Source organism: Osmerus mordax, chromosome 19, assembly GCF_038355195.1.
Source record: "Osmerus mordax isolate fOsmMor3 chromosome 19, fOsmMor3.pri, whole genome shotgun sequence".
Classification (NCBI taxonomy): domain Eukaryota; kingdom Metazoa; phylum Chordata; class Actinopteri; order Osmeriformes; family Osmeridae; genus Osmerus; species Osmerus mordax.
This window is the reverse complement of record NC_090068.1, coordinates 809173-832952: the sequence shown is the minus strand read 5'-3', so window position 1 is coordinate 832952 and position 23780 is coordinate 809173. Positions and strand designations below refer to the sequence as shown.

The 23780-nt window shown below is 42.1% G+C and overlaps 1 protein-coding gene across 4 annotated transcripts in view; it reads left to right on the top strand.

Moving 5' to 3' along the window:
• cblb (Cbl proto-oncogene B, E3 ubiquitin protein ligase) overlaps positions 1 to 23780 on the top strand; it is a 90342-nt gene that overhangs the window by 57957 nt on the left and 8605 nt on the right. For 2 of the 4 annotated variants that reach the window (XM_067257122.1, XM_067257124.1), the window contains exons 12-17: positions 8315 to 8503; positions 8784 to 9164; positions 11905 to 11996; positions 13614 to 13754; positions 14205 to 14269; positions 14516 to 14683. In XM_067257122.1, coding sequence (XP_067113223.1) covers positions 8315 to 8503; positions 8784 to 9164; positions 11905 to 11996; positions 13614 to 13754; positions 14205 to 14269; positions 14516 to 14683 — 1036 coding nt within the window. The remainder of the gene's footprint in view (positions 1 to 8314; positions 8504 to 8783; positions 9165 to 11904; positions 11997 to 13613; positions 13755 to 14204; positions 14270 to 14515; positions 14684 to 23780) is intronic. The other 2 variants (XM_067257121.1, XM_067257125.1) reach the window with 1 other exon arrangement.

Genomic DNA, 23780 nt, shown 5'->3' with positions numbered 1-23780 from the left:
TCATTGAATCGTTAATTCAGGAGATTCGTTCAAAAATGCTGATTCATCCATGAAACAATTGAAGTATTTTAGTAGTTGAATCATGCATTCAAACCAAGTTTTTTTTAATAATTCAGATTAATTAAACATTTTAAATAGACTTCAGCAATTCACATAAATAATGTTATTTTATTTAGTTGTTTGTTCAGAATCGTGATCTCTAAATACATATAGTAGCTTGTGTATGTATCATTTTGTTCTATTTAAAGTCATGTATAGTTGGTAGGGCCCTAAAATGACCCCCACCGCCCTTAGTCTTCCATTTTTGTTAGTTAATTGCATTTTCTCCAATTGTCTGTTAATATGATATAAGATTTTTTAATCCTTGGGCCTATGCGGCCTCTTGGGCATATGTTGTTATATGCACTTACAAAATATAATATATTGACTCCTTCAGTATGTTGTTGTAATTTCTTTATTTGTTACCGTGATTACTCATATCCTCCGGCCCCTGACTTTGCCTCAGTTTCAAGAACCGGCCCCAGCTCCAAAGTAATTGAAGAGCCCTGCTTTAGCCAAATAATTAGCCTACATTTTGCTGAGAGATTGAAGAGCTAGACAACAAATGTTCTAATGAATCACCGACTAAAGTCATCTTCTGACATTGCCTTTGCTCCATGTTAAAAGCTACAAAATGATGGACTGGCAAAAGCTTTATAACTATAAATCTACTCTAAAATGTACTTAAAAGTATGGCGACGACGTTGGCAACTTATCCAGTAGTAAATGTCAAACGACAAGTATGTCAAAGTAGTAGAACCGTGATCCCAAGCTAGCATCGACATCGCTGTGTTTACACCGGCAGACGCTTTGCAAACCACTTCCGGCGGAAATGAAATGCATTTGTGTAGAGTTGGGCGGCCCCCTGGGATTTGGCGCGTAAACTTGTCTATAGTATGGCTTCAAAATGTACTATTAGTAGGCTAACAAGTAACACTAGCAGGTAGTAGCATTGCTACGAGTATTATGCTAGGTTGCTAGGTAACGGAAGCTAATTAAAGCTACCTAGCTGCCGTTTTGGAAAAATACCTGGTGGAAGCGTCGGAAATATTTAGAAGTCACGCATCTAAAGGTTAAAACGAATAAACTTATCCAAAAACAGATGTCATGTACAAATTGGAAAAATTTGTGACATGATACTTTTATAGACGCCATTGCTGTGCATGCCATGACCGACTGTGATTAAAACGTGATCAGCCACGCTAGCTCCACAGTCTTTGAAAATTCCGGGCTAAATAAACTATTTTGGGACAAGGTTTTTTAACAGTTCTGTAAATTTATTTTCACTGATTCTTTTGTGGGTGATTTGTGAGACGCTAAACTTTGATAACATGTAGGCCTATGCATTTTCAGTATTTCAACATAACTTTCTGGAGGGTTTAACCTCTACTGTACTGTAGCTAGCAAAATCCTAACGTAAACAATGTGAATCTGATAGCACATAAACAGGCTAAATAGCCTAAATTTCAAACATATACGTAATAGCATGCCCCATCCAATTTCTGAAAATATGTTTATATATTTAAAACTATTTCTGTAAAGAAACTCGCCTTTGAAGTAGCTAATTTCCAGTTGAAATCCAATGCGTACAAGACGGTGTTGAACCCCTGCAAAATCTCTTCTGAAACCCCAGTTTCAGCCATGAGTTGAAATGGGCATGCGCAAAGTTGTTGCTCAGGGGCAGACTGAGGGGCAGGTTTGCTAAGGAAGAATTGTAATATTCTGTGATGACTTGTCTTTGGAAATGAAAGTCTTAGTCGCTTACCGGTCCGTGTACTTTGCGGCCAATGTATTTTCGTTTTGAAATAAGAAAACCAAAATCGTGAAACGAGCTGTTTCCCGACTACCATTTAGAAATAGGAAATTAGCTGAGCAGGTAGAATCTAATAATATATGAGTCTGATGCCCGTGACCGAGTAGAACAAGTCATAGAGAGCTTGGCTGCATACTCTGCCGTCACAGATTTACACATTAATAGTAGCTCTGCCACTGTTTTAGTCATTGTTTGACATCAAGTTGCTCAGTCTGTGATGCGTCCTCTAAAGACCCGGTAATTTAATCAATTTCCCGGCACATTTGTAATGTAATGCAATGCAGATGTGCACACCGCCCCCTACCGAACAAGATGGGTAGCTCGGTCAGCAGGGAGCTGAAGAAGAGCGGCTACTGACATCACTCTGCTGCGCCGCTCAGAATGCTTTTTCGTTCATTTTGCATTTCTGCAAATGCATTTGAATTTGAATTGTGGTCACGATTTTGCAGCCACGTTCTTAAAATGAAAATGCATTTCTGGAAATGCTTTTGAATTGTGGTCACGATTTTGCAGCCACGTTCTTAAAATGAAAATGCATTTCTGGAAATTTATTTGAATTTGAATTGTGGTCACGATTTTGCAGCCACGTTCTTAAAATGAAAATGCATTTCTGGAAATGCATTTGAATTTGAATTGTGGTCACGATTTTGCAGCCACGTTCTTGTAAATGAAAATGCATTTCTGGAAATGCATTTGAATTTGAATTGTGGTCACGATTTTGCAGCCACGTTCTTAAAATGAAAATGCATTTCTGGAAATGCATTTTTATTTTCAAATTTTACATTTCAAATTGAATTTTGGTATCTATTTGCTGGGGCATGTTTTGAAAATTAAATCTCAAATGTCTATTTCTTTTTCATTTTAATTAAGTGAAAGATTGAGCACTCTTGAAGAAAATTAAAATGCAAATAGGATGATTGATTACTAATTTCATTTATGAGTCAAATAATGCAGCCACATTCTTAAAATGCAAATGCATTTCTGGAAATGCATTTGCGTTTGAATTTTGGTAACGATTTGCTTCCATATTTGGTCACATTTAACAATTTTGTATTACAAAAATTATTGGAGCACAAATTTGCATTGTGTGTCATACAGCTTTGGTGTGCTATACAAAGAATGTTTGCTTAATCATGTTACACATCACACATTGATTGCTTTTGTACATGTTTATAGTAAAGAATGAAAGACTAAATGATATTCCAAATTCAGTCTTTTATTTATTAAAGCTATGTTTCTGCATATGAGAAAATTGATGACCAGTGACATGCTGGGGCTGAGCTGCACATGAATTACATGTATTGTCTACATTTACACGTGCTGGGTGCAACATTAAATATTGTGTGTGATTGAAATTCATGTAGACTATGGTTACATTGCAAAAGTGTCAGAACTGAGAGCAGTCCAGTGTGCTCTCTCCATCTCTGGATAAACCACTATATTGCACTCGAGATCCGTTGTCCTGCGACCAAAGAGCGACTTAACCGCAACTTAACCCATGGTACCAAAATTAATGTATCCAGCCGACCAAGGTACAACGTCATGGCAACGTTGTCCACGGGACCAAAAAATAAGGTAACCAGCCGACCAAGGTACGACGTCGCGGCAACGTTGTCCACGGGTCTAAAAATAAGGTAACCAGCCGACCAAGGTACAACGTCGCGGCAACGTTGTCCATGGGACCAAAAAATAACGTAACCAGCCGACCAAGGTACAACGTCGTGGCAACGTTGCCCACGGGTCTAAAAAATAACGTAACCAGCCGACCAAGGTACAACGTCGCGGCAACGTTGTCCAGGGGACCAAAAAATTACGTAACCAGCCGACCAAGGTACGACGTCGTGGCAACGTTGTCCAGGGGACCAAAAAATTACGTAACCAGCCGACCAAGGTACGACGTCGTGGCAACGTTGTCCATGGGACCAACTAGCAACATTCCCTTTATAACGTTTTGCTACAACGTTGCCATGACGTTGCCATAAGGTAACGTCGCGGGTTACCAACTGAGCACTTACTGGCAACGTTGCCGCAATGTCATGTGTTAGCTGGGTAATTACTCAAACGTTACCTTGTCATCCCGCAGTAACTGTAATCTGGACCATTATTTCAAAGTGAAAAACATGTTAACACCTCACTAACATGTCACCTCGCAAGATCTACAACATAAAACAACTGCAGTGATTGGGTAAAATTTTTTTTAATTATATGCACTGGAAGACTTCCATGAAATCGTAAAAGAAAATCCTACATAATGCAAAAATGCACATGGGCATGCAAGAATAAAGCATTTTGTAAAATATGTCTGAATGAAACATTCTTTGTTTGGCACAATGATGAAACCTAGCATTTAAACAAAAATTCTGTATTTTGGAATGAAACATTCAACAAACTGTGATGAGAAACTGAGTCAAACATTATGGCTAAATAAGTAATAACTAAGTACATGGCTAACCCTAACCCAAATCAACGTATAGGCCTACTCAATCTATAATGAGTCTAGCATTGGCCACTACTGCGAAATACAACTGCAACTCAATTCCAAAGGGATGAAAATGATGAAGGAAGAAAGGACAAATGGCAGGACTGTAAAATAACTTGCTAGATAACCCAATTCAGAGAACAGGAACGTGGTCCAAAACGCTAGCTACAGTTGTTGCTAGCTGTAAAGCCAGGCTAGCTGTCGGCTAGCTTGTAAAAAGTCCCACTCATACAAACTGTATTGCAATCGAAATTTGCACTAATTCGAAATTCGCACTAATTCTACAATTCGAAATTTGCAGTAATTCTACAATTCGAAATTCTAGTGAAATTCACCTAGTTGTTATCTAAGAGATTATGTTAGCCAAATACTGGATATTTACCATCCATAAAAATGTGACAAATGATTACGCGCTCCAAACTCACTCATTGACGTTGCACCAGAGTATAGGTTTAGGGAAAACATGACATGGATTTCAGGACAAATATGTTTCGGTAAGCCAAGTCGACTGGATTTGGAAAATGGACCGGCCGGGATTTGATATTTTCTTAGCTGCAGAAAGACGTAATAGCAGTCACATCGAAATTGCCCGCATAATCATACAGTATGATCAAATATTGGGGAGGACGTGTCCCATAATCATACAGTATGATCAAATATCGGGGGGATGGGGGACGGGAGGAGGGACGTGTTATAACGTTAATATTCATAAACTGGTTTCCATAAATAACTCATTTGAGGCACAAGCTTCTGAAATGTTATGACCATGTTAAGAGTAAAAAAAACACAATTGTTCACTTTTTAGACATTATTTTTGTGATTAGTAATTCATTGCTTATTCTTTCTTAATTGGTCATAGTTCACAAGTAGTTCTCAATGAGGATATATTTATTTAGTAATAATCAAATACCTACCAAGGAACTACCTTTGTCGTAAATTAGCTATTACTTACTGCTTGGTTAATCTTAGTTCCATATTAGTTATTAGTATTAAATTTGGTGTTAATGTAGAACTACCTATTACTTCCTGCATAGCTACTTGTTAACAATGGACCATTATTCTAAAGTGTTACCCACATTTTTCTTCTATTAGTCATCATGAAACGAGGAAGGGACATAGCAGCCTTTTTTGCCCCAGTAAATAATTTTTTTATAGAAACACATCAAGGTATTGAGAGAGCTGAGGAGCTGGAAGAGGGAGAGCCAGAGCCGTTTGTATGATTTTAATGTCAAGCTAAATTCAAGTATTAAATGTTTAAATATCATATGTTTCCGTTTTTTAATGTGCCCCTCTGATTAAACACTGCCCCCCCCCTTGGCCCACCCAGTAAAATTTGTCTAGAACCGCCACTGAAGCAAATACTGGATCGATTAAAAAAATTACTAAACGTTTGTACTCATAAACCTGCATATTCTTAATAGACATTTGGATTCGGAATAGCAGTTACTTGAGATTTGTCTTTCTGTCATTTACAAACCTAGCAAAGACATCCGACGGGCCGAGACGGACGCCCTGGCGGGCCAGATCCGGCCCGCGGGCGGTATGTTTGACACCCCTGTGTAAAGCAACACTCATCATCATTATAATAGTAACATATTTATATCGCGCTCTAGCTTGCCTCACTGCGCCACTTTTCATAGACATGAATGGGGACGCCATCTTTGAAGAGAAAATAAGCTGTGTCTACTAAATATAAGTCTATGTTCCAGGTGCTTCGCAGCCAGTGTGTCCCAGGCGTAATAAGAAAATAATTATCACCGTGGACTTTGCCTGTGGCGTTTCTGCAGCTTTCGTGTCGTTTTAGGTAGCTAGTGCTCCCTTACAAAAAATAAGAAATGTAAGTATACTATAAGTATACTAAAATATGAATAGTACACTTTTAGTTCACTTTTGATATACTTTTAAGGAGTATACTTAGAAAATAGTTCACTTTTGATATACTTTTAAGTATGCTTTGAAAATAGTTCACTTTTGTAAGGAGTACACTTTGAAAATAGTTCACTTTTGATATACTTTTAAGAAGTATGCTTAGAAACAGAAAATGGTATACATTTCTTCTGGAGAAGAATGTACGTTTTCTATTATTATACAGCAAAAACAGTCAAAATAATACAAAAAAGTGATGAGTAGTATGAGATTTTTTAGATCCATCTCATTCTAATTATTCATGTCTATGAAAATCTATTATGCATTGCACATTGAATCTTCATGGATTTAGTTTTTTAAATGTGTCTGCTTAGAATGTAGTGTTTTGTTGCGTGGTCATTGTTGTGGTGGTTTACCATTGTAACCATGAGTTAAATTACTGTTACGTTTCATAAGAAGAGCTGGATTCTAAATGTCAACGCTTGCGCTGTGAATAGCTTCTTTCAGCTAAGAAACTGTAGTGTAACTTTGCAAGGGCCCCCGTTCTCGCTAAGTGACTTATAATCTGAGGCGTTTGAGGGGCTCCTAAACATTATAATATATTTGTAAGTAATAGTAACATTTATTAAGTTTACTTCTTGAAGTACTTACATTAATTGAAAGTGCATTTAAAAGTATTGGAAAGTATACTTTGAGGCTGCTTAGGAAGTATACTTCATGAACCGAAAGTGCACTACACAGGCTACTTTACAGTATTCAAAAGTAAACCTTGAAATACACTAAGTGTACTTTAAAGTGTACTAAGTGACCTAAAAAGTGGGCCAATTCAGTTTACTTAGTACAAAAATAGTATATAAATAAGTACACTGCTAGTATACTTTAAGTAACATGATAATAGTATACTTTTTATACTAAGTATACTTACAAAATAAACTTGAAGTATACTTCTTTTTTGTAAGGGCTAGCTATCTCCCAGAAGCGAGCTACTAAACTAATGTTCTACAGTGTGGGTTTGTGACTTTAGTGACATTAGTGACGTTTCTGACTGTGGCTAGCTATTTAGCCACCGTTAGTTTAACTTTTCTCCACAAAAAAACTAAAATTATGCCTAAACCGTCAAACGGAACATTCGCATAGATACAAGCAACGCAATCCGGACCAAGACCAAGATTTTGACACCGACATTGTCTAGTGCAATAATTCATGTTTTTTTAGGGGTGCCAAAGGCAAGAACACTTAATAAAGAAAGGGTATTTCTTTTGTGTTAAATGGACAGTTCAGTAGTTTGAACTCAGAGTTTCGTCTTATGCACTCAGGCATCAATTTGGAATATATCCGAGTTTAGCCTGAAATTTTAAGATGAAAGGAGACGACTTCAAATAAAATCAGGAAATTAGATGATGTTTATCCCGTTTCCGTTCAGTCTGGGGACTGGCTTTAACTGGGTTTACACTGCTGCCAGGGACATGGGACTCAGCTTTGAGATGTAGTGTACACTTGCATGTTGCGGTGATTAAAAAGATGCTCTGTGTGGTGCCACTTTGCGATCTTTACCAACTCGGAGGGGACACTCTCTCGGTGTGGACAAAGTCTATTTCCATCTTTGAAACAGGAAATTAAGATCTGTCAAAAGGTTACCCAGTGGCAGAGCCTCTTAAGCTTTCAGCTATAGAAACAGGAGAGGAGAAAGAGGACTGTTGGTTTTCTTAGTTTATTTAAGACATGCTAAGGCAATATCAGACATAATGGATTTTAAGTGCAAAGACCACAACATTTTGACTGGCTTTGCTGTACATTATCCCATATCCCATTATCCCAGCTGTACAGGGGGAGTCAGGTGGCTGAGCGGTTAGGGAATCGGGCTAGTAATCAGAAGGTTTCCAGTTCGATTCCCCAGCAGTGCAAAATGACGTTGTGTCCTTGGGCAAGGCACTTCACCCTACTTGCCTCGGGGGGAATGTCCCTGTACTTACTGTAAGTCGCTCTGGATAACAGCGTCTGCTAAATGACTAAATGTAAATGTACATACCCCCAAAACTACAGTGTGTTTGCCTGTGTGTGATGTACAGATATCTCTTTCTCTCACACACACGTTTCCACCCTGTTTGTCCCATCAGCAGTGCGCAGAGCGGCAGAACTCCCCAGTGATGTCACCTAACTCCTCCCCTGTGAGCCAGCGGAAGAAGACCCACGGCGAGGGATTGAGTATCCAACACCTCAGCCTGCCCCCAGTTCCTCCGCGCCTCGATCTCATCCAGAAGGGCGTCATCCGCTCCCCCTCCCCCAGCCCTACTGCCTCCCCCAAGGTGTGTGGTGGGTGCGAGGTCGGAACTTTGGTCCGACGACTCGTAGTTGGATACTTCTGAAGTACAGTGGGAGTTCTTTTTCCAAGCCTAGTTGTATTACTGTCAACAAAAACGGGTGACACCAACTTTTAAACCGTGTCTCTCGTTTTCTCAAAGGGCTTGTTTCTGTCTCAGCAGCAGATTGCCCTAGACACAAGCCCAGAAAGGATTTCATAGCAAGATGTGGGGGAAAGTTTAGCTGCAACATGTAACGAAACATCTCTCTCTTCTCCCCCCTCAGTCTTCTCCAGGGATGGCCCGGAAGCAGGACAAGCCTTTGCCCGCCCCTCCCCCCCCGCAGAGGGACCCCCCGCCCCCTCCGCCCCCTGAGCGCCCCCCCCCTATCCCGCCGGACGGACGTCTGTCCTGGCTCCCGCACCACCTCCCCTCCTCCTCCTCCCCCTCCATCACAGGTCTGCCCTCCGACCCCCAGCTGCCCCACGACTCCTGGTGTCCCAGAGACAGCCTCCTGGCTGACCCTCACAGGGGCGGGGCCGAGCGCTCCCCCCAGCTGGCCCGCCCGGCCCCTTCACACCTCAATGGGAAACCCCTCAGCTGCCACTCGATGGAGGCTGGTGGTGGGAGGCCACACACCAGGACGGACAGCCTCGCTGAAAGCAGGGTTAGTGAGGGTTAGGGTTATGGTCTAGCACAGTGGTCTTCACTTTTTTTCATGAGAGCCACAATGATAGGACAAAGTCAATAGGAGAGCCACTTTTACTGCAAATTATCAAAAGTTACATCCAGTCATAAATAGCATGGTATCATTCTTTACCATTTAACCAGTCAAATTTGTAACAGACTTGTAATTGTAACAGACAAATTTTGTGACAAAAAAGCAGGATCACCTTAATGCTGGGATGAGCGGATGCATGCATTTCCTTTACTTTCTTCATGTTGTATTTGTATCTTATATACAGACTGACTCAATTTTCAGTTCGTATATAACACTATATATATAAGCTGGAAATAATCGTAGCTAAGCTAGCGTTGTTGTTATAATGTGCATATGAAGTGCCAGGTTGAGCTGGTCTCTGAGCCCTCCCTAGCCCTACAGCGCCTCACAACATTCCGATGTAAATCCGTGGTGAAAATGGAACTGCAGCGTGCTCTCATAAAGAGCCATTGGGACAGATTTATGGCTGCCCCACCTATTTTCACGTTAAGTCAAATGACCGTATTATTTACTGCCATGCGAGCCACAAATTAAAGCTTGGCGAGCCGCAGGAGGCTCGTGAGCCGCACAATGAGGAACACTGGTCTAGCACAATGTCCTTGAGGTGCACTTGTTTAGGCTGTGTGGAGGCTTTTGTAGGAGTGTTCTCTGGACTGAATGGAGCTTGGGAGAGTAAATCAAGTGGACCCAAGTTATAGTCCAACAAAAGACAACCAATTCCACCGGTCTGTATTCACATGAATGCAAGAATGCATGTTCAGTCAGATCGTGTTGAGTGTAGTCGCCGGAGGACGTTCTCCTTTCAGCATCAGTAGTACTCATTACATGAGTCCTCTACTACAGTGCACCTAGAAAATGCTTTTCAGTGTAAAAATACAAAATAAACCTGTAACTTAGCAACACCAGGCAAATTCACACTATTGTTGGCGGAGAGTTTTGGCAGTCTGCTCTGTTTCAGTCTGGTCATTCGCTGCAGTGAGGACTAGAAGAGTGACTGTTGTGGACTGGGTGCGTACGTTGATGAAAGCATTTTCCTGACCCCTATGACAGGAGTCTTGTTGTGACTTTGGTAAAGCTAGCAGAATTACTGTAGATTACTGTAATTTTTCCACTTTTTATACATTAATGGGTGCCAATTTAAAAGAAAACACAGAATAAACAAGTGGAGAAAAATCACACCTTCCATACAGGTGTACTGCATGATCACAGAAGTAGTTAATATCCTATCATGCTCTGTGACATGTACAAGGCGTGTGAAAGTTGGCCTTGATTTTGAATCAAGATGGCAAGAAGGAGAGATGAAACATGCTGAGGGCGGATGCTTCTATGCAGGTAGAAGCCCAAACCCTGCATGACTGAATGAGTACAGTATAGAAGTGAATGAGGGTCTGTGATTGGGTGACAGGAGCTTCATCCACAGACTGCTCAACAGGGGCGGAACCAGATGTTGTATTCGGGGCTCGTCCCCAACCTAGGACCTAGTCAAGTTTTGATGTGAGATTGGAACTTCCACAGGTAATGCGAGTGACCCTAACCCTAACCCTTTGCATTGCTTTGAGCGCAAAAATGTTTTTTGAACTTAATGTAATATAAATATTGTGTTTGACACATATATTTGCCAAAAATTACAACCCAAATTTTAACCTTAAAGATTTGGGGCTTTTGAGAAAGCATTCAGGGCTAAAGCCCCCCCCCCCCCCCCACCCACCCATTGTATATGGATAAAATAGGAGTGGACACAGAAAATATCCACTACCAAACTACATAACGTTATCTTCCATATAGTAAACTCAAGTTGGACTGCAGCCTAATCTGTGTGTGTGCGCCGCCTCAATGTGCTCAGTAATTATGGATTATTTTTGCTTTGGGATTAACCCTAATCTCTACCATGGAAAACATCTGCCTGTCACGTTCCCTCACACCGCCCCCCCCTCAAAACCCTTTTCTCTCCTGGATTCCAGCAGGTCTCACCTTGCTGATGTGACTCTCCACACTTCTCCACAGCTGTGACTGGCTAGTGTATTCCCTATAGACCTACCCCAAAAGCACATTACCAAAATCAAATGACGTTTGAGTCCTTTTGAAATGACTGTTCTTTTTGCAGTGGAGGATATTGGTCTGTCTCTGAGTCATGTGGAAGCCTGTAAAGCCAAGCCTCTTTAGAGAGCGCTCTATCCAAGAGGTCAAGGTCAAATCCATTTCACTGTCCTCCCTTTCTTCATTTGTTGGAAGTTCCGGTTGTAAAGTATTAGGAAGCCAAACCTGGGTTGGCTTTCAAATGGAGTTTGAGAGAATGAGACTACTGAGCCATGATGTACAGGGTCTGTTTATGATAAGCATACCAGTGAATTAACCCTCAACCCCTTCTGACCAGATTTACACACCTCTCAGGTGGCCATAGAAAATGCCAGAAAAATGACATCTGTGTGTGTGTGTGGTGAGGTAGATGCTGGGTACAGAGCTAAAACTGGTTTCTGCGCTTTGGAAAATTACAATTTCTGATAAGGGTTTGGTTAAAAATAATGGTTGGGCAAGTCAGTCATTTGTTACGTCAGTCTCATTTGATTTGATTCAGTGTCCTGATCAGTAAAGCCTAAAGTTAGTATTAATCTTGCTTAACTAAGTTGCAGATTGAAAAAGTGTTGTATTCTAATAACTGTGTGTGTGTGTGTGTGTGTGTTCACAGCCCTACACAAATGGCCTCCAGGTCTCCGACGAATATGATGTCCCTCCTCTCAGGCATTCAACTCCCCCACCCGCCCTCGCCAATAGCCACAAGTGAGTCTCTACTACACAAACACACACACTCATACACGCGCACACACATATATACACACACACACATATACATACTCGCAGCCAAACACCTAGCCACAACCAATAGAGTCTGTACTACTACACGAGACCCACAGGAAGACAGGAATGCCCCTCGACCAGAGCCCCTCTCCCATCAGAGCAGTCCTGCGTCAGAAGGCTGCCTACACACCGACTTGTTATGACAAGGATGCGCCTTGTCCAAACTGAAATACCCCAGCCTTGTTTGGACACGTGTGGTCATGACGTCACACCACACAGCTCTGGAGGGGCTCTACACACACACTCACAGGCACAACCTTTTATTTACCCACGCACAGGAAGTGTCCAAACTGGAAGCAGGATATGACGGGCCATCCTGCAGGCCACATCGAAAGCTGTTAGTTTGTAGTTGCCCTTAAGGCTAGCGTCTGCCACACACACACACACCAGGACTACATTTGAAACTTTTGAGTTGGATACTCCTCCAGGATGGGAGTGTTTGCCAGATATTCCAGCATCGACCATGCCATACATCATCCTTCCATATGAATGATGTAGAATCGACATGTAGATGTTTAAGATTGATAACATCCACTCGGCTTCCTCCTAGGAAGGCAGGAAATCTATCCCCCACACACACACACACACGTCCATGATATAGTTGTCTACACACGGCCTTGCCCCGATACGGATGCCTCAGGGGCGAGAATGGCTCTGAATGGACACTGCTCTGTGCTTCTGAAACCCTTTTATCCGCCTAGAGAGATTAGATTAGGAGCGTCCAGCATCGTCCAGCGTCTGATGTGTACCGCAAGCAGTCAATAGTGGAAGGGAGGGAGACAGGGAGGGAAGGTAGAGAGGGAGGGAGGGAGTGAAAGAGAAAAGGGAGGGGAGGGGGAGGGAGGGAGTGAGGGAGGAGGGAGCAGGCGGGAGGAGACGAGGGGTGAGGTCCCCACAACATGCTTTCTTCCACCCCCCCCCTTCCTTCACATCTGCTCCCTGCCTAAACCAAACTGGTCTGTCCAGAGTACACTGGCTCCTTTGTGATCGGGGCCACACGCATATACACACACATTCAGATACGAATGCTTTGATGCACATGTTGAGACAGTCTAACCTGTTTGCCTGACCTGTTGTCCTGTCTTCTTTTCTCTCTTTAACATAAAGAGCTTTATTAGTACCCAAATTACACCACAGTATGAGGAAAACCATGGGTGTTTTTATGTAAAAATAAAAATTAAAAATAAACTATTTTAGGACTATTTAGACATGACGGGTTACATTGTGACAAGTAATGTAGAATATTATTTGGATCTGCCCTCTAGTGGACATTCTGGGTATTCTTCTCTCTCAGACTTTAGCAGAAGGTTTAATTATTAATTATTTTTATAAATAAGTATTATTTCATTATTATGAGATAGTGGCGAGAGATTAATTTGATAATGTGAGTACGCAGTTGTTAAGTGGATAATATGTGAAATCTGAGGACGTTATGCCCATTGTTTGACTACAAACAGTTCCTGATGTATATTTCAATGTTTCAATGTCCCCTCTCCCTCTACCTCCCCCCCTCCCTTTCCCTCCCCCATTCCTTCCCAGACACCTCAACCCTTTCATCTACCCTGGCCTGGATAGGCAGAGAGGGCTGGGCGAGCGTTCTGAGGATGAGTATCCCATCCCTTCGTCCAGCCTGTGCCTGGCCCAGCCTCCTGTCTGCATATCCGTCCGCATTCCCAGCAGGTACGTCCAGCCACCTTCAACTTTGATCCTAACCCTAAAGCACACGATCCACCATACATAGGATGTAGAAAGCATGATCTGACAGGTAAACAGAATAGATAGCGTGTGTGTGATGTCATCAAACTGCAATGAGCAATTACGTCCTCATCCTTTTTGGGATTGCAGTCATTTCTACACTGAGCTTTATATGCTGTTTGGCAGGTTCATGGAACACAACTAAACTCCACATAAAAATAAGTGTCTCTTCAGGTGTTTCTTTAATTACAATTAAATACGTATTTTTCTGAAATCACACCTTTTGAAGTCTGAAAGCATCAGATAAACTATGAAATATAGAGTGGGACCGTCCCTGTGAGACTCTTTTAAATGCCCCTCACATAGCAAAAGTACAAATCTCTCCTCCTGTTTGTTATTTTGGTCATTTCCATTCAGTAATGTTTTTGTCCTCAGGAATCTGGAGACCAGCTCTCCAGAGCCCTCGTCAGAGGAGAGGAAACCCAAGCCCCCTGAGCATGGTAAGGCTGAACGCTTAGCTCTCATCTCAGCCAACCCTGGGATTCATACCCCCGCAGTGCTGTACCCTACTGATCACATGTAAATCACCAGCCATGCAGTACTGTACCCTACTGATCACATGTAAACCACCAGCCACGCAGTACTGTACCCTACTGATCACGTGTAAACCACCAGCCACGCAGTACTGTACCCTACTGCTCACATGTAAACCTCTAACACTTCACCACACAATTGTATGTGATCAGGGAGCCCTCTGCCACTCCCCCTTTTCCCGGTCGCTGTACCCTTCCCGTGTTCCTCAGGTGCTCATTTTGAGCAGGGCCCGTCTCAATCAGGAGCACCCCGCCCCGCCTTCTCCTGCCCCTTCCACAACCGGACGCCCTCAGACTACGACATCCTGCTCCCTCCTCAAGGTACAGTAGCAATCACCTGACCCTCACGTTTTACCCTGCCTCGATTCATCTGCCTTGTTCCCCTTGCCTCCATTCCCCGGTCTGAGGCCTGTCTTCCGAAGGCGGAGCTGCTGATCACCTTGGTCGAACCCCAGGTGTACAGTGAATCTGGAAAGTATTCACAGCGCTTCACTTTTTCCACATGTTACGTTACAGCCGTAATCCCAAAACATTTCAGACCATTTTCAGATCTTTGAGCGATGTGTGAATTGGGTTCAAGTCTGTGCTCTGGCTGGGCCACTCAAGGACATTTAGGACAGAGCAGAACAGAGTTGTCCTGAAGCCACTCCTTTGTTATCTTGGCTGTGTGCTTAGGGTCGTTGTCCTGTTGGAAGATGAACCTTCTCCCCAGTCTGAGGTCTGAGAGCACTCTGCAACATCAACAATGTCTGCATTCATCTTTCCCTCAATCCTGACTATTCTCCCAGTTCCTGCTGCTGAAAAACATCCCCACAGCATGATGCTGCCACCACCATGCTTCACTGTAAGGATGGTATTGGCCAGGTGATTAGCAGTGCCTGGTTTCCTTCAGACATGACGCTTGGCATTCAGGCCAAAGAGTTCAATCTTTGAAGAAATCTAGGAAGAGTCCTGGTGGTTCCAAACTTCTTCCATTTACAGATGATGGAGGCCACTGATGGGGACCTTCAATGCTGCAGACATTTTTCTGTACCATTCCCCAGATCTGTGTGTGACAGAACGCAATGCGACTGTCACGTAAAGTGGTGGTTCTCTGCCGGATCATAGAGGTGCACTAACCAGTTTCAAAATGTTTAGCGTTGTCCTTCCCTGTTACCTTGTCTTCCGGGAATGTACGGGTAAACCAGGATGCAGGGGGGGAAAAGCTTTTCTTTGTTTATTTCGCACTCTGGAGGGGAAAGCGATCATTGGAGATGGGGTGCCTATCGTGTTTTAAAGAACTATGTATGAACTGGTTTTATGGCATTGTTTGATTACGACATGAATGTATGTGTGAAATGTGTCATGCCAATATGTTGTTACATTGGGGAAACCGTGCAAGACAATGGATTTTGACGCACGTCCATTCGTCAATGGAAGTACTGTTTTGCCTTCGTCCATTCTTAAAATCTGACCCAAACCAACCGCTCGGGCACACTCCTATACACTGTGCCTCAATACAATCCTGTCTCGGAGGTCTACAGATAATTCCTTGGACTTCATGGCTTGGTTTGTGCTCTGACATGCACTGTCAACTGTGGGACCTTATATAGACAGGAGTGTGCCTTTCCAAAGCATGTCCAATCAACTGAATTTACCACAGGTGGACTCCAATCAAGTTGTAGAAACATCTCAAGGATGATCAGTGGAAACAGGATGCACCTGAGCTCAGTTTTGAGTGTAATGGCAAAGGCTGTGAATACTTATGTACATGTGATTTTGTATTTTAAATAGATTTGCAAAAAAGTATTTGTTCACGTTATCATTATGTGTATTTGGTATTGTGTGTAGAATGTTGCGGAAAAAAGGTATTGAATAAATTTTCGAATACAGCTGTAACATAACAACATGAGGAAAAAGTGAAGCGCTTTGAATACTTTCCGGATGCACTGTACGTAAACATGTATTGTATATATGTATATTTCGATCCCCAAGATTTTGTTATTCAGGGGTGTTTGGGAATTTATCTTGCTACCTGCATCCCACATTCCAATGTAAGCCAAGCACATTGTACGATTTAGGTGAGAGGGAGAATGCTGCATCACTTCCATTCCACATCAACATAGTGTCCAGATTTTGACTTCAGTATATACATTTTTCACGAGACACTGCAAAAACATTTTAATTTACTAATAATAAAATTAAAAATATAGCTGCAAGCAGCGTTGCGGGTTCCTCCGCAAAATGGCAAAATATTATAAACATGTACACTGTTGAAGATGGAGAGTTGGACAACTGTTGAGATTGTATGAGTAGAAAGGGCAGAGTATGAGCTTTGGTCAGCTTTGGGACAAAGGTTAAGAAACGATTGACATTTCAAGGTAAAATTGCGCATGGTACATCAGACTGATGTCACCTTGAAGCCAATAAGGTTTGAAAAACCATCAGTAAAAATTATATTTGATTTATTGACACAAAGATATTGAGGCAATGTGGACACTTACATAAATACACCCCTTTCAGACATTTTGTATTGCATTTCTTATTATCTTATCTTCTTTCACCCTATATAAAGACATCTGCCCGCACACTATCCCCATCCATGCTGTTTCCCTCTCCCAGCGCAGGTCATGCCAAAGCATAAATGCTGCAGCAGCCACATGAGGTTTAGATGTATTCCAAAAATTACCTCCCACAATCAATACTTATCATCCGCAACATTGTTTTCATACTTTCTATAAGATGGCTTGAAAACCACGGATATTCACTTTCTTCTTGAGTAGATCTCAAGAATTGCCTCATAGGCAATTGGCTAGGGTACAGCCCACATCCAGCTCCTTGTGCGTGTAGCCTCTGATAGTCATACGGCCGACTCTCTGTTCCCATTAAACTACACGACATGCACAATCAGGGTGACCAACAAGATTATATTAACTAACAAACAATAACATTACAAACATCTAACTGAACGAACACAACAACTGAAATCCCTCGCATGGCCGTTGTAACCGAACTATTTTCCACAAGTCTTTGCGTTTTTTGACATGCCGCACTGCATGCTGGGTACTCAAGAGCGCTGACAGCTGATTATCTAGCTGTGCTCCGACTGCGTGATATGACGAGATGCTAGTGACGCGCTAAGATCTCTGAGTCTCCTGCATTAACAAGTTCTGCTCGATTAGCAAGCTATTTTTACTAATGTTTTGTTAGCTATTGAATGGTAATGCAAGCTAGCTAAAAACAATGTTAGTTAGCTTGGCTAAACTGGTTTTCATAGCAACAGAAATCAACAAATCAGATCAGTCTTACTTTATTCAGAAAGGGGGGATCTGTATTTTTTACTCTACTCTTAACGCATGACTTTTTAACTTAATGTCTGCACCTCTCTGTCACCAACTGTCTCTGGAGTGGAGGGTGGGGGCTTCATATCCAACAAATTACACCCCTGAACTTTTAAAACAGATCAAATGGCCTACTACAATTGTAAATATCCTATGGTTTCTTCTCCAATTGGGCCTCAATACAATGTCATCTAATATTTTCTGCCCATTCTGCACAGTTTTGGGGACTTTCCACACCAGCACCCTTTGCCCAGTCCCTCTATTCTGCCCTACTGCATGTGTTTTCCAACACCAGTTACAATAAACCCTGGGCAGGGACGGCGCCAGAGAATTTTTAACCCTTGTGCTGCCTTTGGGTCACATGACCCAAAGGTTCATAACGAACCATCGTTGTGTTTACCCAATTTTACCCAATACAAAAACAAAGAAAAATAATTTTCTTTTAACCTTCGCAATGTGGGGGGTCTGAGACAGCCCACCGGTTAAAAGAAAATGCTTCACTTTGTTTTTGTATGCGGTAAAGTTGTCGCAATACAACGGTGGGTCACAATGACTGATGGGTCAGAATGACCCGAAGATAACACAAGGGTTTTAATACAGGTGCTGAGGAGGTGCTAGATCATTGACAGGGGGAGCTGTCCAATTATATATACATAAATACAATTAATAAAGAAGCAGTACTTCTCTTGAGTGGTTTTTATTCATATGAATAATCATTGGATTCAGGTCAAAAGTCTATCACTTGAACTGGTTTCATCACTTAAGACACTCAAAGTCAGCAGCTTGGCATACTGGGACATGGAAAGGATTAAACATTTAGACTTTCATCAAAGTAAAAAATGCTGGTTTGTCCCTTTTAATTAATGTCCTCAAAGAAGCAGTCTGCAGAGCTACTGTGTCTGTGGGGTGACTGTCTCTGGAGGGCTGGCAGGCAGGGGCAAGCAGGGCCTGCAGGCAGGCAGGCAAGGCAGGCAGGCAGGCAGGCAGGCCAGCTGAATGAAGCTGTCCAGCTAGAGAGGGATAGTCCAGCAAGGGGTCTGTGATGCTCTCAGCATTCTCTGTTGTTGCTTTCAGCATCCTCTATTGAACTCTGTTGAGCAGGCCTCTGCATGACCCTCCAGACCTGTAAAAGTGAAGAAAGGATCCATGTCAGTTCAGTTGTGAAAAACAAAGCTTTTTCCATCTACACTTGACATAAACTACAGTTGACTGTGAAATGCAGTGGCATTACTTGAACTTGAATCCAAATGTGTTGAGCTGATGGAGACCCATGCAAAGTCACTCAAAACACGGGTTCGATTCCAGGCTCTGGCAAGAGTATTTAGCTCTAAACTGGTCAATATATACACATCTGACAAAAGACCAGCTCGACCTTTGCCTGTAAACAGTGATTCTGACTGTCAGAGACCTTTAAATAGCCTGACTTACTGAAATTGGCAAAACTAGCCTGGCTAACGTAGGTCGCTTTCTCAGGGCATATGGCGAATGAAACAGGCTCGCCTTGAAAAATCAGATATACTGGCTATCTTTAGCAGGCCCTTGTCTACAAAAAGCAGTCCTCCCTGACGTTTTTGGAGTAGAATTGAGTGAAATACAAAATTGTTTACACACTGCCAGTGGGCGAGCCGAGCCTGACTCTGAGGCTAACGTCAAAACAATGTACCCCCGGGACGCAGTATCACTCCAATTGCAAGTCCACAAATCACTGAAGGATTCATATATCTATGTGTCTATTCCAATATGTAATGATAGTATTCAATGACACAAATCTGTGTTCTAGAAAGAGTGGTCTGGAGTCGCAGAGGTCCCATAATATCAGCTTTAATGCAGCAGTTGGAAATCAACAAGTACAGAGCTCTGGGGTTGTCTACGTTTCCCTACCCGCAACAGAGTTTGGGCTGGTTCACAAAGTCCAACTGGCTATCTGTCCCTCCCCAGCATATATTTATACAGTGCAATTGAAACACAAGTATCAAAAAAGGGTTGAGCTTGTTCTCTCGTGCATCAGGGAGTTGTTCTTGCCTATGCGTCCCACTTGCTCGGGTGCCGTCTCCACCCGGTTTCAAGGTTGTTTCTGAAAATGAAGAGATAGAGACACAAAGAACAGCCTGCTTCCCACACTCAGTGTGAGACATTTTAGTCTTTTTTTTTTTACATTTAGTCATTTAGCAGACGCTCATTTAGAGACCCAATGTTTAAGCCTTTGCACACTTCTAAGTTCATAACTTTAATAAGCACAATGCATAACTTTAATAAGCACAATATATTCTTTATCACAAAAATAATCGGAGCATCTGGCTAAAAGCACAATTCCCCTCCTCGACCTTTTTCGTGTCGACCTAACTGTAAAATGGTGAACTTATGAACATGACGCGACCAAAACATGGCTGCCGCCTAAGCCTATGCGGTCTCCCTGGCGCATAGGCTTATTTACAAAGACTTTCGCGCCCCCCAAAAAAATTCTGAGCCGACAGGTCTGTGTGGAATTGCTTCTTCTCCTAAAGGCTGCCCTCTTCGACCTTTTTGATGAACAATTCGCTCAGATGCAAAATGACTCACTAATTAAAAACACAGAGGAAAAAAGTTGGGGCTACAGTAGCTACTTTTCGAGTTCGGTTTTCCGTCACTTCAGAATCACGATCTAAAGGTCTAAAAGTGCTAAAACCTTCACCATAATTCAAGAGTAGTGTACTTTCACAAACCCGATCATTAATTCTAGCTTAAAATGTGTAAAAATAGGACTTACCGAACGTGGCTGCTTCCAACACTATCAGGCGATTACAGTTGAAAAAACAACAATGGCCGCCGAAAAATAATTTATATTCGTAACGGCGAGCTGCGATTGGAAGCGAAATGAAACAGGAGCTAAAAACAGAGGGTGGGGGCTTGGTGAGCACACAATTTCCAGAAAGGATGTGTGTGCTTCTCGCCAAGCTCGCGTGTGTTTCAAGTAGGGTGACCACCTGTCCCGCTTTGCGCTGTATCGCACAGCATTTTCAATATGGGACGTGCGGGATAAGGGGTGAAAATGCTGTGCGACACAACGCAAAGCGCGACAGGTGGTCACCCTAGTGTCAAGGGGCAGGATGAGTCTGAGAATTTGGAGCACGCGCGCTGTGGAGCAATTCAATTGAATTCAATCATATATTGACATATCAAGGTGAAATTGCGTATGGTACTTCAGAATGATGTCATCTTGAAGGCACAAAGGTTTGAAAAACCATCAGTCAAAATTGTATTTGATTTATTAACACAAAGATATTGTGGCAATGTGGACATTTACATAAATACACTTCTTTCAGCCATTTTGTATTGCATTCCTTATTCAATTTCACCCTATAGAAAGACATGTATTCTACAAATCTGTAACAATTTTCAAGTCGATTCGATCTATGGTTCATGAAGAGAAGGGTTTTGAAGGTTGTACCAAATTTGAACAGTACAGCAAAATTTATCATGGTGGACCTTATGGGTTCTTGAGGCTTTTTTGTTCCCCATGAGAAATAAGGCATGTATACCAATTTTCAGGCATTTTGGAATAATGGGGCGCTGGGGAAATCACGTAGACTTTGGGCGTGGCTTATAGCGCCACCTATGGGCGTACATGGGCCATTAGCGGTCTGGGAGTAGTGAGTGACCGGGTGTATCATTGGGCCAAATTTGAAAAAATCGGGTCAAGGACTTTTTGAGCTATTGGGCCATTTAGCAGAGAAATATAATAATAAATATAGCTGCAAGCAGCGATGCGGGTTCCTCCGCAAAATGGCAAAATATTATAAACATGTACACTGTATAAGATCGGGAGTTGGACAACAAGGGAGCAAAACTACTTCATGTTTGGCCAACAACAGGCTGAATGGGGATTTGAACTCATGCTCATAAGGTCACAAGTCAGTCTCTCTATCCTCTCTGCTACACACCAACTGTTGAGATTGTATGAAGTAAAAGGGCAGAGTATTAGCTTTGGTCAGCTTTGGGACAAAGGTTAAGAAACGGTTGACATTTCAAGGTGAAATTGCATGAAATTGTGCATGGTATTTCAGAATGATGTCATCCTGTTTAACTAAACAGATAATCAAAATTATGACAGGCCAAAAGATAATGGCTGGAATCCAACCAACTACCTTATACTTTAAAGGTCACCATGCTAGCCCATTGAGCTATTCTCAGTGTTGAATATTGTCATGTTCAGTTACTGTATAAAAAAGTAAGCTGTTTCTCCTGTGGTAAGCGTTGTTAGATTCAGCCTAAGTTGAAACTGCTTGTACATTTCCTATAAAAACGGACAACGGGATGACTGGTTGCTGCTGTAAAGAATAACTTTCTCATCGTTTTTTTAAACAGGTTGTTTGGAGTGCCATAACTTGTCATGGAAGGGAATTTTAAATCATGCCTAGCATTAGTGGGAATGTGTCCTGGCTTAGGTTACTGAAATGAATTTGTGCAACAGGCAAGGGATCCACCTGAACAATCAATTTACTTTACTTTAATTTAATTACAGTTATCTCTACCATGCGTAGACTACAAGTAGTTAGATACTGTGGTGAACCTGGCTTGTTTTGCAGTGGTTTACACAGTCTCGCTAAACAGATGATCAGTGTTGTGATGGGCTCAAATAAACACGCATTGCTATGTTTTTACAACCGGAGGATTGATCGGAAGACTAGAAACCGTTTTGTCAGAATAAAAAATTAAAAACTATGCCTCTGACTGGTTTTGAACCTACAACCCTTTGCTTACCAGCACAACATCTCAGCCAATTGAGACATTCCCAGACAGGGATTACACAAACTGGATAATAAAAAAAGCTGTTTCTCCAATGGCGAGCATTGTCAGATTTGGTTGAAGTTCAAACAGCTGTAATTCAGTCATATTTCAACATATCAAGGTGAAATTTTGCATGGGACTTCAGGGGCATGTCACCTTAAAGCCTATTAGGTTTGAACCATCCTTCAAAAATACATTTGATTTAGTGACACAAACATATTGAGGCAATGTGGACATTTACATAAATACACCCATTTCAGCCATTTTGTACTTGATTCAATTGCCTTAAGTAACGTTTTTAAATACGTCAATGATACATATCTGTACCAAATTTCAAGTCAATTTCACCTTTGGTTCAAGAGAAGACGAATTTTGAAGGTTTTCCCAAATTATCACAGTACAGGAAAATTCATCATGGCGGACCTTATGGGTCCATGAGGTTTTTTTGTTCCTCATGATAAATGAGGCATGCACACCAAGTTTCAGAAGAATTGGAGCAATGGGGTGGAAATGCCATCCCTTTGAAAATCGGACTTTTGGGCGTGGCCTGTGGCGCCCCCTATGGTCCGATGTGGCCCATATTTGGTGTGGCGGTACCCACCTGGATGTAGTATCAATGTGCCAAATTAGAAAATTTATGACCAGGGACTTTTTGAGATATTGGGGCACAAGGAGAAGAAAAATAATAATAAGAAGAAGAAGAATACCAATAATAACAATAGGTTCCCTCCTACCGGAGGAACCTAAATATAGCTGCAGGCAGCAATGGCGGGTTCCTCCTCAGCATTGCAAACCATTACAAAATTGACATGACACAGACATGTATTTCATACATGTACACAACATTTCAAGACAATTGGATCAATGGCTGATTTGAAGTCATTTTTAGAAATTCTTCACAAATTGTCACTGTAGAGAAATATCCATGCTGCCGACATTATGGGTTCTTGAGACTTCTTTGTTCCCCATTGGCAATATGGCATGCGTACCAACTTTTAGACATTTTGGACTGACAGGGTTAAAATGCCACCCTTTTGAAAGTGACAACTTTGAAGCGTGTTCTGTCAGGCCACCTGTGCTCTGGTCAGGCCCCTCATGCAGAGATCCATTCTTTAAAAGCTTTGATTACAACAATAACTTTATGAAAGTCAGAATACACTTTAGTAAAGGACGTGTGTAGTTTATGTACTACTACTGCTTGCTCTGCCCACACACTTTCCCCATCCATGCCGTTTCCCTCTTTCCCAGTGCAGGTGGTGCGGTGGCCGCATGAGGTTTAGGTGTAGTCCAAAAGTTGCCTCCCACAATCAAAACATATTAACCGCAACATT